Source organism: Halichoerus grypus, chromosome 14, assembly GCF_964656455.1.
Source record: "Halichoerus grypus chromosome 14, mHalGry1.hap1.1, whole genome shotgun sequence".
Classification (NCBI taxonomy): Eukaryota; Metazoa; Chordata; class Mammalia; order Carnivora; family Phocidae; genus Halichoerus; species Halichoerus grypus.
In genome coordinates this window covers 43,817,096-43,831,990 of record NC_135725.1, presented here as the reverse complement: position 1 = coordinate 43,831,990, position 14,895 = coordinate 43,817,096, and the positions used below count along the sequence as shown (strand labels likewise).

General features: G+C 34.4%; 1 protein-coding gene and 1 pseudogene across 4 annotated transcripts in view; both read right to left on the bottom strand.

Annotated features, from left to right (window-relative positions):
• Nucleotides 1-14,895, bottom strand: part of CNTLN (centlein) — a 296,669-nt gene that overhangs the window by 103,921 nt on the left and 177,853 nt on the right. For all 4 annotated transcript variants that reach the window (XM_078061243.1, XM_078061240.1, XM_078061241.1 and 1 more), the window contains 2 exons: nt 14,509-14,630; nt 12,934-13,053 (listed from right to left, as the gene is read on the bottom strand). In XM_078061243.1, coding sequence (XP_077917369.1) covers nt 12,934-13,053; nt 14,509-14,630 — 242 coding nt within the window. The remainder of the gene's footprint in view (nt 1-12,933; nt 13,054-14,508; nt 14,631-14,895) is intronic.
• On the bottom strand, nt 473-1,436 carry LOC118540820 (protein FAM217A pseudogene; annotated as a pseudogene).

The following is a 14,895-nucleotide window of genomic DNA, read 5'->3' as shown; positions in this document are numbered from 1 at the left end:
ATTACAAAAATACTGCAATACCCTATTCATGTATGCTAGTTCACTTTATTTAAAAAGGTCCTAAAAATCGATTTCAGGGTGAAATTTTTGTCTTAGGGTTTTTTTTTTTTTCCCAATTGTAGCATTTATTAATGATGGAATTGTACTGGGAAACAATCACAACAAAAGAATAATCTTTTGAATTGAATAGTTTACTAAGTGAAACATTCCTTTGAAACATAACATGCAAGAGATTGTCAAATATGTCAGTATGGAAGCCCTTGGATTTATATATAGACATCTCAGCAGTGATCTGTACAAGTTCTAATCCATTTCACATCAAGTTACTGATATGTGTGTGTGTGTGTGTGTGTATGTTTAATACCTGCCTCTTGGAACTGATGAGCCCATATTTTAGCCAAGCATCTTGGAAATAGATTTGCTCACACTGAGATTATGAAGGAAAAGTTATGTTTGGTCATTGGGTGAACACTTACCCTTCCTTAGCTTTAAAGGAAGGTGATAAACACTTTAGCTTCTGAATACAGAATGTCTATTCAAACTATGGTTTTTTGGTAAAATTTCTTTTTGGTCCTTGCTGCCTTAATTTCTTCTCTGTGATTTTCAGGACAAGACAGAGGTACAGGTACAACTGGTATTGGAGACCTTGATGGCAGACGTCTTGTTGAGACAATTTTAACCAGTGATTGAGTTGTTTGGGAAGTAGTAGGCTTGGTTGAGGGTTCTTGGTGTGGATTTAAAATAGAGCTTTTGGGATTCCTAAAGTTATCATAAATTACAATCAATTGTTTCGTGGTGGATGAACTTTTTAGAGATGGTGGTCTAGAATTCCATTTATATTTATATGCCAGCATTGCTCTAATTCCATTTTGAAGCATTTTGCAAGATCCAGAATTGCTTTCTCTTTTTTCATGACTTCCATCTACACAAGCTGTCTGAAGACTCAAAAGAGTCCAAAAGTTTTGGCTGTCTCACTTTGGGTATAGTTTTGGAGGAAGAGGGTCGTTCAGTAGCTGCTGGAGTATAGGAGGTAGTTTGTAGTTCAGGCCTCTCTTTTTGTATAGTCATATGTTGCAATCTTAACATTTCCAGTAAATGAGTTATCAAATGTTCAGGAGAGCTTTCTGGAGGTTCCACTGTTACTTTTCAATTTTCAGATTTTGAGAGGGCTAATTTGTGCAAGTCCAGAGTATTGAAGGGAGAAGGGAGAAAATCAGGATATGTAAATACTTCATTTGGTTCCTCTGTGACAGATTCCTCAATATTTTCTATTGTTTCTGGCTTTAAGTTTAGTCTATCTTTCTATAATAGCTGAGCAAACTATCATCTGCTTTTTCATTTTCTGATAAATCACTTTCATCTATTAGGTTTTCTTCCACACTGCTGTTTGCTTATTTCACATTCCAATTTGTAGCAGATCAAGTGTCACCACTATTATTTTTTCACACTTTAAAATAAATGAATGTAAGGCTCATTTCTGTCCTTTCAAAAAGTCTTCGTCAGCACAGGGCCAGCAGACTGACTTATTTCGCTTGGGATACTACTCTCTAGTATCACATCATTGCAAATGGCAAGATTTCATTCTCTTTTATGGCTGAGTAATATTCCATTATATATATATACCACACCTTCTTTGTCAATTCATCTATTGATGGACACTTGGGTTGTTTCCGTATCTTGGCTATTGTAGATAATGCTGCAATAAACATAGGGGGCATGTATCCGTTTGAATTCGTGTTTTTGTATTTTTTGGATAAATATCCAATAGTGGGATCAATGGATCACAAGGTAATTCTATTTTTAACTTTTTGAGGAACCTCCATACTGTTTTCCACAGTGACTGCACCAGTTTGCTTTCCCACCAACAGTGCACGAGGGTTCCTTTTTCTCCACATTCTCACCAACACTTGTTTCTTGTGCTTTTGATTTTAGCCATTCTGACAGGTGTGAGGTGCTATCTCACTGTAGTGTTGATTTGCATTTCCCTGATGATGAGTGATGTTGAGCATCTTTTCATGGGTCTTCTGGCCATCTTCTCTGTAGAAATGTCTGTTAATATCTTCTGCCCATTTTTTAAGTGGGTTGTATTTTGGTGTTGAATTGTATCAGTTCTTTACATATTTTGGATACTATCAGATAGGTCATTTGCAAATATCTTCTCCCATTCAGTTAAGTTGCCTTTTAGTTGTGTTGATTGTTTCCTTTGCTGTGCAGAAGCTTTTCATTTTGATGTAGTCCCAGTAGTATTTTTGCTTTTGTTTCCTTTGCCTCAGGAGACATACCTAGAAAAATGTTGCTATGGCTGACGTCAGAGAAATTATTGCTTGTGCTCTTTTCTAGGATTTTTTGGTTTCACGTCTCACATTTAAGTCCTTAATCCATTTTGAGTTTATTTTTGTGTATGGTGTGAGAAAGTGGTCTGGTTTCATTCTTTTGCATGTAGCTGTCCAGTTCTCCCAACACCATTTATTGAAGAGACTGTCCTTTTCCCATTGAATATTCATTCCACCTTTGTTGAAGATTAATTGACCATATAGCTATGGGTTTATTTTTGGATTTTCTATTCTGTTCCATTGATCTATAGTGTCTATTCTTTTTCTTCTTTTTAAAGTAATCTCTACGCCCAACACAAGGCTCAAACTTATGACTCCAAGATCAAGAGTCACAGCCAGCAGGTGCCCCAATCTATGTGTCTATTTTTGTGCCAGTACCATACTGTTTTGATTACTCCAGCTTTGTAATAACTTGCAGTCTGGCATTGTGATACTTCCAGTTTTGTTTTTTTTAAAGAAAAGATGTTTTAAAATAGACTGTTAATATGACAAAATACACTTACAGAAAGTAATTTTGCTATCTTGTTTCAGAAAAAAATCAAATTATTATTCACTAAACACTTAAGATATACCATGTAATTCTTTAGGTAGACACTGTGTAATTCTTCAAGTAATTAAAAAATTTTTATATATATTGAACCTAAAATGTATGAAAACAAATTAAGGCAGCAATTAAATTAAAAATACTTTATGTGTGGTGCTAAGACCTCAGTGTTTGGGTTCCCCTAAAATTCATGTTGAAATTCTAACCTCCAAAGATGATGGTGGTAGGAGGCTGAACCTTTGGGATGTTCTTAGGTCACAGGGGTGAAACCCTCATGATTGGGATTAGTGTTATGAATGGGATTAGAGACCCCATAGAGCTCCCTTGCCCCTCTGGTCATATGAGGATAAAACAAGACATCTGCAACACAAAAGAAGGCCCTCATCAGACCACGCTGGTTTCCTGATCTCAGACTTCCAGCCTCCAGAACTGTGAGAAATAAATTTCCATTGCTTATAAGTTACCCAGTCTGTGGTATTTTGTTATAGGAGCCTGAACAGACTAAGACAGATGACCTCAAAAAACAAATGCCATATGTATATGGTCTCAAATATATGAAAACAATTTATCAACATCAAAAGGTAATCTCAAGAGTTAGAAAATAAAACTCCAAAATATACTTGCCATTTATTTCAGTGAATTATCTCCCAGTGATTACAAAATATTTTTTCTTAACTAACATTCTGTACAGTAAAATAAAATGAAAATACAAGAAAAATATAATCACTGAAGGTGGAAACAACCTAAATATCAATGGATGAATGGATGAACAAAATGTGGTATGTACATACAGTAGAGTATTATTCAGCCTTAAAAGGAAAGAAATTGTGATACATACTACAACATGGAAAAAGTTGGAAGACATGACAAATGAAATAAACCAGACACAAAAAGAAAAATACTGTATGAATTCATTTATATAGGATGCCTAGAATCGGCAAATTCTTAAGGACAAAAGGAGAAAGAGACAAAAGCTGAGAGAAGGGGGAATGGGGAGTTATTATTTAATGGGCACAGAGTTTCATTTTGAGAACATGAAAAGTTCTAAATATGGATGGTGGTGATGTTAGGACAACAATGTGAGCATATTTAATGGCACTGAACTCTACACCTAAAAATGGTTACAAAGGTAAATTTCATGTTAAGTAAATTTTACCACAATAAAAAATATATATCCCCCAATTTAGGTTGATAACACCACAAACAAAAGTATAAACTACTTCTATAGAGGGAAGGAAAGACAAAGAGGAAAAATGGAAAGAATCAGGGAAAATGGAAACATGGGAAGGCAGAGCAGAGCTTTATCTTCATATCAATCAAAGTCTGTAATTATATATTTGTGTGTTTATTGATTATTATTTGTGTTCTCCAATAAGCTGAAGCCCTGTGAGGCCAGAGCGTGTATGCTCTGCTCAATATTTTACTTCCAGTGTCTAGCGTATTTATTGAAATAACGAGTAAAAGCACAACAATACAAAGGGTCACACAGATTCAGTGCTATGTAACTAATATAAAACTCCATAGTTTAAAAGTCTTTTTTTCCACATATTATTTACTAGCTATAATAATTTACTTGCTTCTGGGTCCTGGTACTTTAACAGAATCATGAGTGTATTCTAAAAGCCTATCTAGAGGCCTCAAGTTGCATCATACCTGAAACATTCTTGAGATAGAAAAGAGGAGGATGAGGGACCGAAGGCTTCAGGGCTCTAACTCAGTAATGAATTAGGTTTCATGCTCATCTTGTTCTGAAACTTCTCACTCTGACTCATGAAGACTTAATAGGTAGAGTTTACTTCCTATGTCTCCAGTATCAGTGGCTGAATTTCTTGTCTCTGATTTTCAGTTTTAAAGTGAGATTCAAAACCCATTACCATATTGCCTTGAAATCCATTGCCTTTCAACGGACACTGATAATGTGTACAACCCTTGATTATGCTAATAGCCCAGAACTCATATTCTCATTTGCACTTGGCTTATGATAGCCTGTAGTGTTTCATGTTGGACTGGTTTCTCAAGGACGATACATTTAAATTCTTATCTTATTAATTCATCACATTATAACTCTTCCATGTGATCATATAGCCTCTTCTTCAAAGCTATAAAAAATAATATGTGGGACAACTGGATATTCACATGTAAAAGAGGTAAGTTGTACCCCTACTTCACACCAAATTAAAAAAAAAATTAACTAAAAATGGACCAAAGATCTAAATATGAGTTAAAACTACAAAACACGTAGAAGAAAACATGGGGGTAAATCATTATGACCTTGGATTTGGTGACGGCTATATGGGCATGACACCAAAAGCATAAGCAAAAAAGAAAAAAGAAAAAAATAGATAAATTAAACTTCATAAAATTAAAAACTTTTGTTCATCAAAGGAAACTATTAAGAAAATAAAAAGATCACCTACAGAATGGGAGAAAATATTTGCAAATGTCTAGTAACCACTACATGGAAAGAACTCTTATAACTCAAAAACAAAAAGAGAACCCAATTTTTTAAAACAGCAAAGACTTGAACAGATATTTATCCAGAGACACACAAATGGCAAATAAACATATGCAAAGATGCTCATCAGTCATTAAGAAAATGCAAATCAATATTACAATGAAATACCACTCACACTCACTAGGACAAGTAATTTAATAAATTTAATAATTTTAAAATATTTTTTAAAAAATAGTAATTTTTTTTAAAAAAAGAAAGAAAAAATACTAAGTGTTAACAAGGATGTGGGCAAGTGGAATCTTTGTAGATTGCTGATGAGAATATAGAATGATGTAGCCACTATGAACACAGTTTGGCAGTTCCTTAATAGGCTTACCATATGACCGAGCAATTCTGCTCACAGGTATAATATCCCAAAGAATTGAAAACAAGTATTCAAATAAATACTTGTATATAAATGTTCATAGTGGCACTATTCACAATAGCCTAAAAGTAGAAGCAACCCAAATGGCCATCAATAAATGAATGAATGAATTGTATATACATACAGTGGGCTATTATTCAGCTGTAAAAAGGAATGACATATTGATACATACTACAATGTGGATGACTCTTGAAAATGTTACGCTAAGTGAAAGAAGCCAAATGCAAAAGGTCACATATTGTATGATGCTATTTATATAAAATATTCAGACTTGGTAAATCCATAGGGATAGAAAGTAGATTAATAGTTGTGAGGAGCTAGAGGAAGAAGGAAATGAGGAGATTGGGAGTGACTGCTTACTGGGTATGGGGTCTCTTTTGGAGGTAATGAAAATGCTTTGGATTAGATAAAGATCATAGCTACACAACATTGTAAATACACTAAATGTCAATAAATTGTATGCTTTAAAATAAAACTAAAGTGGGGCGCCTAGGTGGTTCAGTCGGTTAAGCTTCCAACTTCTGGTTTTGGCTCAGGTCCTGATCTCAGGGTCGTGAGATTGAGTCCTGTGTCGGGCTCTACACTGGTCCCTCTCCCTCCCTCTCTGTCCTCCCTTCAACTCACATGTGCACGCTCCCTCAAATAAAAAAATAAAATCTTAAAATAATAATAATAAAAGATTCTCTCCTTCCTCTGCCCCTCCCCACTCACACTCTCTTTCTCTCTCTCTTTAATAAAATAAAACTGATGTGTAATTCATACAATGCTGATAGTTATCCAAAAATACATTTGTTTGTAAAATATGTCATGATTTAGCAGACATTCTTTTGAGAATTTTATTTCCAACTCATGCTATCCTAAAATCCTCATTTCTACATATGGAAAAATAATATTTGTGCTTGGAAAACAGGGAGTCTTGATTTGCCAAAGAAAAAAAATAACTGAACTTCCTACCATAATATTTTGATTTTAGCTTCTTAAAAATTATTACTTGAATTTTATAAAATATTCTTTGAAATCATAGCCTGCATATATTTAACGTTTAACCTAAGAAAGAAGAAAGTATTCCATTCTGGGCAATGCTACTGACCTATAGCTTGTCTACTTTTTATCATTAAGGAAAAATGACCAAAAGATCATTGAATTGAAGAAGACTTTAGTTATGATATATTGTGTTAAAATTCCCTGCTTCTATAAAATAAAACTGAATTTTTAAATTATGAATTCTAAACCCCTTTACAATTGACCCCAACTCTAACTACCTTCGTTGACAAATTCGTCAAACAGAATTCTCAGCATGAAGTAGGAAAAGCATCAGTAATTCTTTGCAAATATTTTGTAGTCTCATACTAACTTTTAGTTAAGAAACAAAAGTGAAACAGAAATGATAAGAAGGAGGCCAAGATGTTCAATTGTTCTATATAAAGAATTTAGTTTTTATTTTGAGAGCAAAGGAAAGATGGTAAAGGTTTTTAAATGGGGGAGAGATATGTTCATATATGTATTTTTAAAAGATCACTCTGTAGCATTAGGGGGAAAATGGATTCAAGGGGATAAGAGTGGATATAGGGAGATACTTATGAGTTTATTCTACTTGAGGAAGAAAGGTATGATGGTAGTTTGGATAAGGACACTGATAGTAAGAATGGAAAGAAACACATATTTTAGAGATATTTGTGATATGGATTCATTAAGACTATTGTAAGGAGGTAAGTTAGAGGGAGTAATCAGTTATAACCCTCTAGGTTTCTGGTTTGGGTAAATGGACAAATCATAATGCCATTTTCCCTGTATTATGCCACTATTTCCTTATTACTGCTCTTATCACACTTTTGCTTGTTTTCCCTGCGAAGCTATATGAGGTCCTGATTTAAAAAAAAAGAAAGGTGGCATATTATTTCTCTGTGTTTACCTGTACTTAGCAGAGGGCTCAGATGCAGCATTTTTTATAGGCTATGCATTAGTATAAAAAGACCAAAATTACCACCCACTGCAAGTTCCTTATTTAGCCAAAGATACAGATAAACATGCAATGAATGTCAGCACACCTTCCCTTGACCTCATGGGTTTCTAGCAAGGACATGCTGGATTTATAATATAAGAAAAACTTAATATGCTGTGGCACCTGAGTCTCTTTTTATAGTTTTCTATCACTATTGAGAAATAATGTACTAAAATATTTTTATACTAATGTTTTTATTTAGGAAAATGTTAATTTGTTCACTTAGGAGAATGTTAACATGACTTTGTTGGTTCATAAATCTAACTTAATGACGGTAAGGCAACATCCTCAACTAAGTGGAAAAGCTGAGTGAGCCTGGCCTTTCTGAAAGCTTTCCTTGCCTCTTACTATCCAGCGTTCCAAAGAATGGTTTTACTTCACTGGCACGTGGCAGATGGCCCTAAAATAAATCTCATTAGAGTTTGAAATTATTCTTCTTCAATACACCACTGTATATTCAGTCCCTAGCTTAATGCCTGGCTCTGAACTATATTGTTTAAATAGTGAATGAATGAAAAAATATATGAATATTTGTTAGATAAATACTAAGAGAACAAGCCAACTCATTAGTTCATAGATTGTGAAGTTCTTCGTCTTTTGTTAAAACATCACTGATATAATAAGTAGATATATTTTATAAGTATATCTGAATTATTATAGGAACTATACTCCATGCAAATTTCTCAAGTCCTCACATTCTCATATACTATAGCAGCAATGTACTTCTGACTATACTCGATGGAAGAAAACACCATTGTATAGGTTGGTGGTAGCATCATTTCCTTTAACATATTTTATAAAGTGACTTAGAATTGCCACACAATTTTTTATTAGGATCTTGAAAAGTTAACTCAACATTAATGATTGGATTTGGAAGTACTATTCAAATTTGGTTTAAAGTAGTTTTAGTTCATCTTCTTTTATATATTCTACCCTTCTTAAAAAATTTAAATTCAATTAGCCAACATATAGTACATCATTAGTTTCTGATGTAGTGTTCAGTGATTCATTAGTTGCATATAACATCCAGTGCTCATCATATCACGTGCCCTCCTTAATGCTTATCACCCAGTTACCCCATCCCCCTACCCACCTCCGCTTCCACGACCCTCAGTTTGTTTCCCAGAACCAAGAGTCTCTCATAGTTTGTCTCCCTCTCTGATTTCTTCCCATTCAGTTTTCCCTCCCTTCCTCTATGATCCTCTGTGCGATTTCTTATGTTCCACATATGAGTGAAACCATATGATAATTGTCTTTCTCTGCTTGACTTATTTCACTTAGCATAATCCCCTCCAGTTCCATCCAGGTTGCTGTAAAGGTGGGTATTCATTCTTTCTGATGGCTGAGTAATATTCCATTGTATATATATACACCATGTCTTCTTTATCCATTCATCTGTTGAAGAGCATCTCGGCTCCTTCCACCGTTTGACTATTGTGGATATTGCTGCTATAAACATTGAGGTGCAGGTGCCCCTTCTTTCACTACATCTGTATCTTTGGGGTAAATACCCAGTAGTGCAATTGCTGGGTCCTAGGGTAGCTCTATTTTTAACTTCTTGAGGAACCTCCACCCTGTTTTCCAGAGTGGCTGTACCAGCTTTTATATATTTTAGCCTTAAATAGTCAGGACTAAGTATTAAACTAGATGCCAGGGACACCTGAGTGGTTCAGCCGGTTAAATGACCGACTGGTGATTTCAGCTCAGGTCATGATCTCAGGATCCTGGGTTTGAGCCCCGCATCAGGCTCCATCCTCAGCACAGAGTCTGCTTGTCCCCTTCCCTTTGATCCTCCTCCTCTCTCTCTCAAATAAATAAATAAAACCTTTTAAAAAAATAAAAAATAAAGCAGATGCCAATGTATGACACAAAAATAAGACTGGCTGGTCCATAGAAAAACAAGTTAAAACTTCTAGTTCCATGTTTACACTTATTCATCCCACTAATTAAATACAAAAACCCTGAACATGATACATAAAACAAATATAAGAAGACTCTGAAAGGCAGGGAGAAGAAGGACCCAAAGGGACCACAGGAATAGAAGAACAACCCATAGTGATAAATTCCCTGGCTTTCTTCTTTCCTCCTAAGTATCTCAAAGTAGGTACTGGAGAAATCCACAACCCAGAAATGCCAATGGACACAAACAAACAAAAAAGTCTCAAGGAAATTCTGCTCTCCCTAGCCAGAGAACTGAGAAATGGGCAAACTGGCAGGACAGAAATCTTAATTAACAATACCCACCCTACTCCATCCATATACCCCTGGGAAAAGGGAAAGAAAAAAAAAAAAAAAAGAAGTAGCCTTGCTATCTCTGTCAATAAAGGTCAAATGAGAAGCCACCCTCATCAAGCAGTAATGAGGCACCCCTTCACACACCCTTTAATGCAGTGCCAGTAAGGGTCAAGTTAGGAGCTAAGACTCCTATCCCTTCCTGGCAGTAATGATCTGACCTTCTCCCTTAGGCATGATGTCATCAGAGATCTGTTAAAATAAAAGATTTAAATAAGATCCAATGTCTCAAAACATAATACCCCCAATGTCCAGGAGACAACTCAACATCACTCATCACACCCAAAACAAAGAAAATCTCAACTTGAAGGAGAAATTGTAATTAAAAAATGCCACCACCCAGATAATAATGCACATGTCAGAATTACTTGACAAGGATTTTATTTTATTTTAAGTAATTCTCTTTGCCCAATATGAGGCCCAAACTCACAACCCTTACAACCCTCTTGAGATCAGAGCTGCATACTGTACCAACTGAGCTAGCCAGGCACCCCTTAACAAAGATTTTGAAGTAGCCATGATTAAAATGCTCCAGTGAATGATTATGAGTGATATTGAAACAAATAAAATAGGAAGTCTCAGCAAATAAACAGGTGATATAAAGAAAAATCAAATGGCAATTTTAGACCTGAAAATCATAAAAGCCAAAATAAAAAACTCAATGTATGGCTTCAATATCAAGGGTGACAGATGAAAGAGGAAAGAATCTGTGAACTTGAAGACAGAACAATAGAAATTACCCAGTTTTAACAACAGAGATAAAACAGGCTAAAAAAATAAAATGAAGAGAGCCTCAGGGACCTCAGGACAACACTAAAAAAATCTAACATTCATGAAAATAGAGTTCCAGAATGAGAGGAACAAGAAAAGTGGGGCTGAAAAAGGTATTTAAAAAAAAATAATGACCAAAATTCCTCAATTTGAAAAACAGCACAAACCTAGAGTTTCAAGAAGCTTAGAGAATCCCAAACAGGATAAACCAAAAGAAATCCATGCCAAGATATATCATAATTAAACTTCTGAAAAGTGAAGACAAATGAAAATGATGGAAAGCAGCTAAAGAGAAGGATGCATTCCCTTTATGGGAACAACAATTCAAATAACAATGTATTTTTCATTAGAAACCACAGAAGTGGCATATTATTCAAGTTCTAAAGAAAAAGGTTGCTAACCTAGAAATCTCTAATCAGTGAAAACATTCTTCTGGAATGAAGCTGAAATGAAGACATTTTAAATAAAGGAAATTTAGAGGATTTGTTCCTAGCCAACTTACCCTAAACAAAAGTCTAAAAGAAAGCTCTTCAAACAGAAAGAAAATGACTAAAAAAAAAAAAAAAAAAAAAAAATGAGAGAGGGAGAACTTGGAAGGTCAGAAGTGAATAACAATGGAAAAGTTAAAAATATCCTTCTTTTGAGTTTTAAAATTGTTTGACAGCTGAAGCAAAAATTATAACATCATCTAATGAATTTCTCAGTGTTCAAAACCAGTAAATCTATAGACACAGAAAGTAGCTTACTGGTCATCTAAGGAAGGGAGGGCGGTGGTAGAATTGGGCTAAGTGATGCAGGGTTTTGGGGAGGGGATAAATGAAAATGTTCTAAAATTTAGTGTGATGATGGATATAACTCTTTTAATATACTAAAACCCACTGAATTATTCACTTTATATGGTGAATTATATTTCAATAAAGCTATTTAAAATTGTCAGGGACTATTTCTGGACAAATCTAGAAATAATTTTTAAGATAAGAGACATTATTAGCATCAGATTTAGCACTAATAGAGTACAGTGTACTTTAAGAGGTAATTGGAAGTACACATTATATAATCTGATATATCATTTTCTCAAAAGTTTATCATTACATGGAAAAGGTATAATCTAAAGTTACATGTGTTATCATGTAATATATAAAGTAAGATTCTGTTTTACAGCTAAAAAAATTCAATGATATTTGATTATATTAAGCCACATGATGCCAGTCATCTAGTCATCTCAAAGACATCAGGTTTTCAAAAAAAAATTGCAGGGTGTGGATGTCAAAAATTAGCTCTAAATGAAGAAATAGTTAAGTAGCAAAAGAGGCTAATTATGTTGGTCTAAGTCCTTTATATTCCAAAAAAAAAATGTGTTCTTTCTTTGCCAAGCTGAATGTAACAGCCTGTGAATTATAAGATCAAGGAAGAAAACTGTATGTTTTCTAAAATATGAGTATCCTTCATCAAGTTTTATACTTAGGGCAGCTAAAAGACCTATGTGGAGGGATCAGCATTAAGCCCAAAGGACAGGCAGTGCACAGCAGGAAAGAAAGCAATTCCCGTGTGTCTTTTGCAGGTCACTACCAAGGACCATGTTAGCAGATCCATACCAGACCCTTAACAGGCAGTTCTGCTGCTACCAGTAATTAGCTTGGACAGCTCTGGCTCCAAGAGTAGCAGCAAGGCTACACCATAATGAGCTCAGCTGGGATTAGCAGGACAGGGCAGGGAACCAAGAGAGCTCAGGCATTCTGCATTGCGTATGTATCTAGGAGATCAAACAAGGATGGCTGGCTGGGTTATCCCCTCTCCACCTCATTCCAAAAATGAAGCACGGCAGTGTCTAAAATACAGGCTAATGAAGAGCGACACCTCCAACAGATGAGAGCCACATTAATTAACACAATCCCTAGATCATATTCTACAGTTTCGGCTAGAGCTAGCAAATGTGTGACTTGTTATTGTATTATACATATATATACATATATGCCCTTTTTAATTTTTATTAACAAAAACCAGATTATTTCATTTTCAAATTTTATAAGCTATTTCTCTCATGATCTTTAAGCTACAAAATATTTCTCCTAAATGTTTATGTAAATCCATACTGTTAAAAAAGAAACTCACTTTTGAATCATTAGCTCCTGGTTCTCCCTTTTGAAATAGGCCAGTTCGTTCCATACAGCATCAGAATCTTCTTGTCGAAGTTGTTGGGGATCCGCTCTCTTTATTTTTCTGATATGAGTCCTATTTTAAAATGAAGTTGTTTTCTTCCTTAATATGTTCAAAGTGCAGTGAAAATTCATTTATACATTCCCTAATTCAAGCCCACTATTTATGGAATGAATTTCCTAAAACCTAAGTGTACAGAAACTAAAATCCTATGTCATAATTTCCAAAAGGCTAAACTGCTACTGTGGAAAGCAAACTTTTAGGCAGACATATGATAGTCTTAGGTCGATTTCTCTGATTCATTCTAGTGATAATAAAACATATATTGCAGGATGGTCAGTTTCTCAAAAAGGATTATAAACAATCAACTCATCGAGAATTTGTTGTCAACCAATCTGAATGTAGTATTATGTGCTCGATCTTAAAACACGCTATTATCAGTAAATATGTCAGAAAGTAGTTTTCACACTTCCAGTGACTACTAAAGTTAGGTGAGCAGAGGCTAAATGTAGGACAAATTGCTTTATCACTATTTTACTGACAAGTGATATGAAACACTTCCCATCTTTCAAAGGAAAAAATTAGACGTGACAATTACCTACAAAACATGCCAAATGCCCTTTATGTTTTCATTTTCTGTACATAAAACAAACTCTTCGTTTTTATTTTGTAAAAGTGCTGTACTGGCCAATTTAGAAACAGTATTTCTCTATAGAACAGACCAATGTGTATCATCAACATTGCCCTAAAGGATCCATCTCAAAAGATGAGAGGGTAGTAGATTTTCTGTACTCATTCAGTCCTTTGCCCTCTGTTGATACTGTTAACAAGGGAGCCACTTATGACTAACCAAGTTCTGAACACCTGTTCAGAGCAATTGAACTGAGACCGCCAATTCATTCAGATAAGCTGCAGAACAAACTGATGGATAGTAAAGATTTTCAAATTGCATACTAGGTTGAAGTAGTTTTCAGAGAGTTAACTATATATGTAAATTTCCTATTTCTCTTGTCTTTCAATTAAAACTTAAATACTCTTTGAGTTACAAACTTTGTAATACCATTATTTTATTTATTTGATTTTTTCAATCATATGGATATGCACTATTTTTGCATTAAGTTATCTACTTTTATTAAGCTACTCTATTGATATTGAAAATGTACATAGTCTGCATGGAGCACTGGGTGTTCTACGCAAACAATGAATCATGGAGCACTACATCAAAAACTAATGATGTAATGTATGGTCATAAACATAACATAATAAAATAAAATTTAAAAAAAGAAAATGTACATAGTAATTCAAAATCACCTACATTATGAATTCTGCAAATGATAGGAAAATCTATAGTTATTGCTAGCATATTTATCTGTTTTCATTTATTATATTATCTATTTAAAAATTCACAATAAAGACTTGAATACCAAATAATATCTTTAAAAGCAAACAAAAGCCATTAAAACACCTATATGATGCTACTCCATTCCATTTAATATTTAGGGAAATGCCTTTATGAGCTATGTAACTCACACGCCACTGCCTTCTTCCCACTGTTTTAATTGCTCTTTTACTGCTCTGTAGTTGGTCTCTAACATCTGTAGCCTTTCCTTGCGTTTTTCATGGGCATCTCTTAGCTCATCATTTTCTTGGCTCTGTAGAACACAAAAAAGCAAGGACACAAGTTTAAAGAAAGTATTAGTATAATGCTGCAAATAAAAGGTTACTCATCTAAATATGAAATTTGAAAGAAAATAGGAAACATAAATTAATTTGTAATACTTATTTAAGCAGAAGAAAAGGATTCTTAAAGTCACAAAATAGGTTTGCTTGGTAAATTCAACCCATTTACTGCATTTTTAAGCTGCTAGTAATTTCAAAATTAGTTTCATTCCTTTCCCTGTTGTCAATTAGTACACA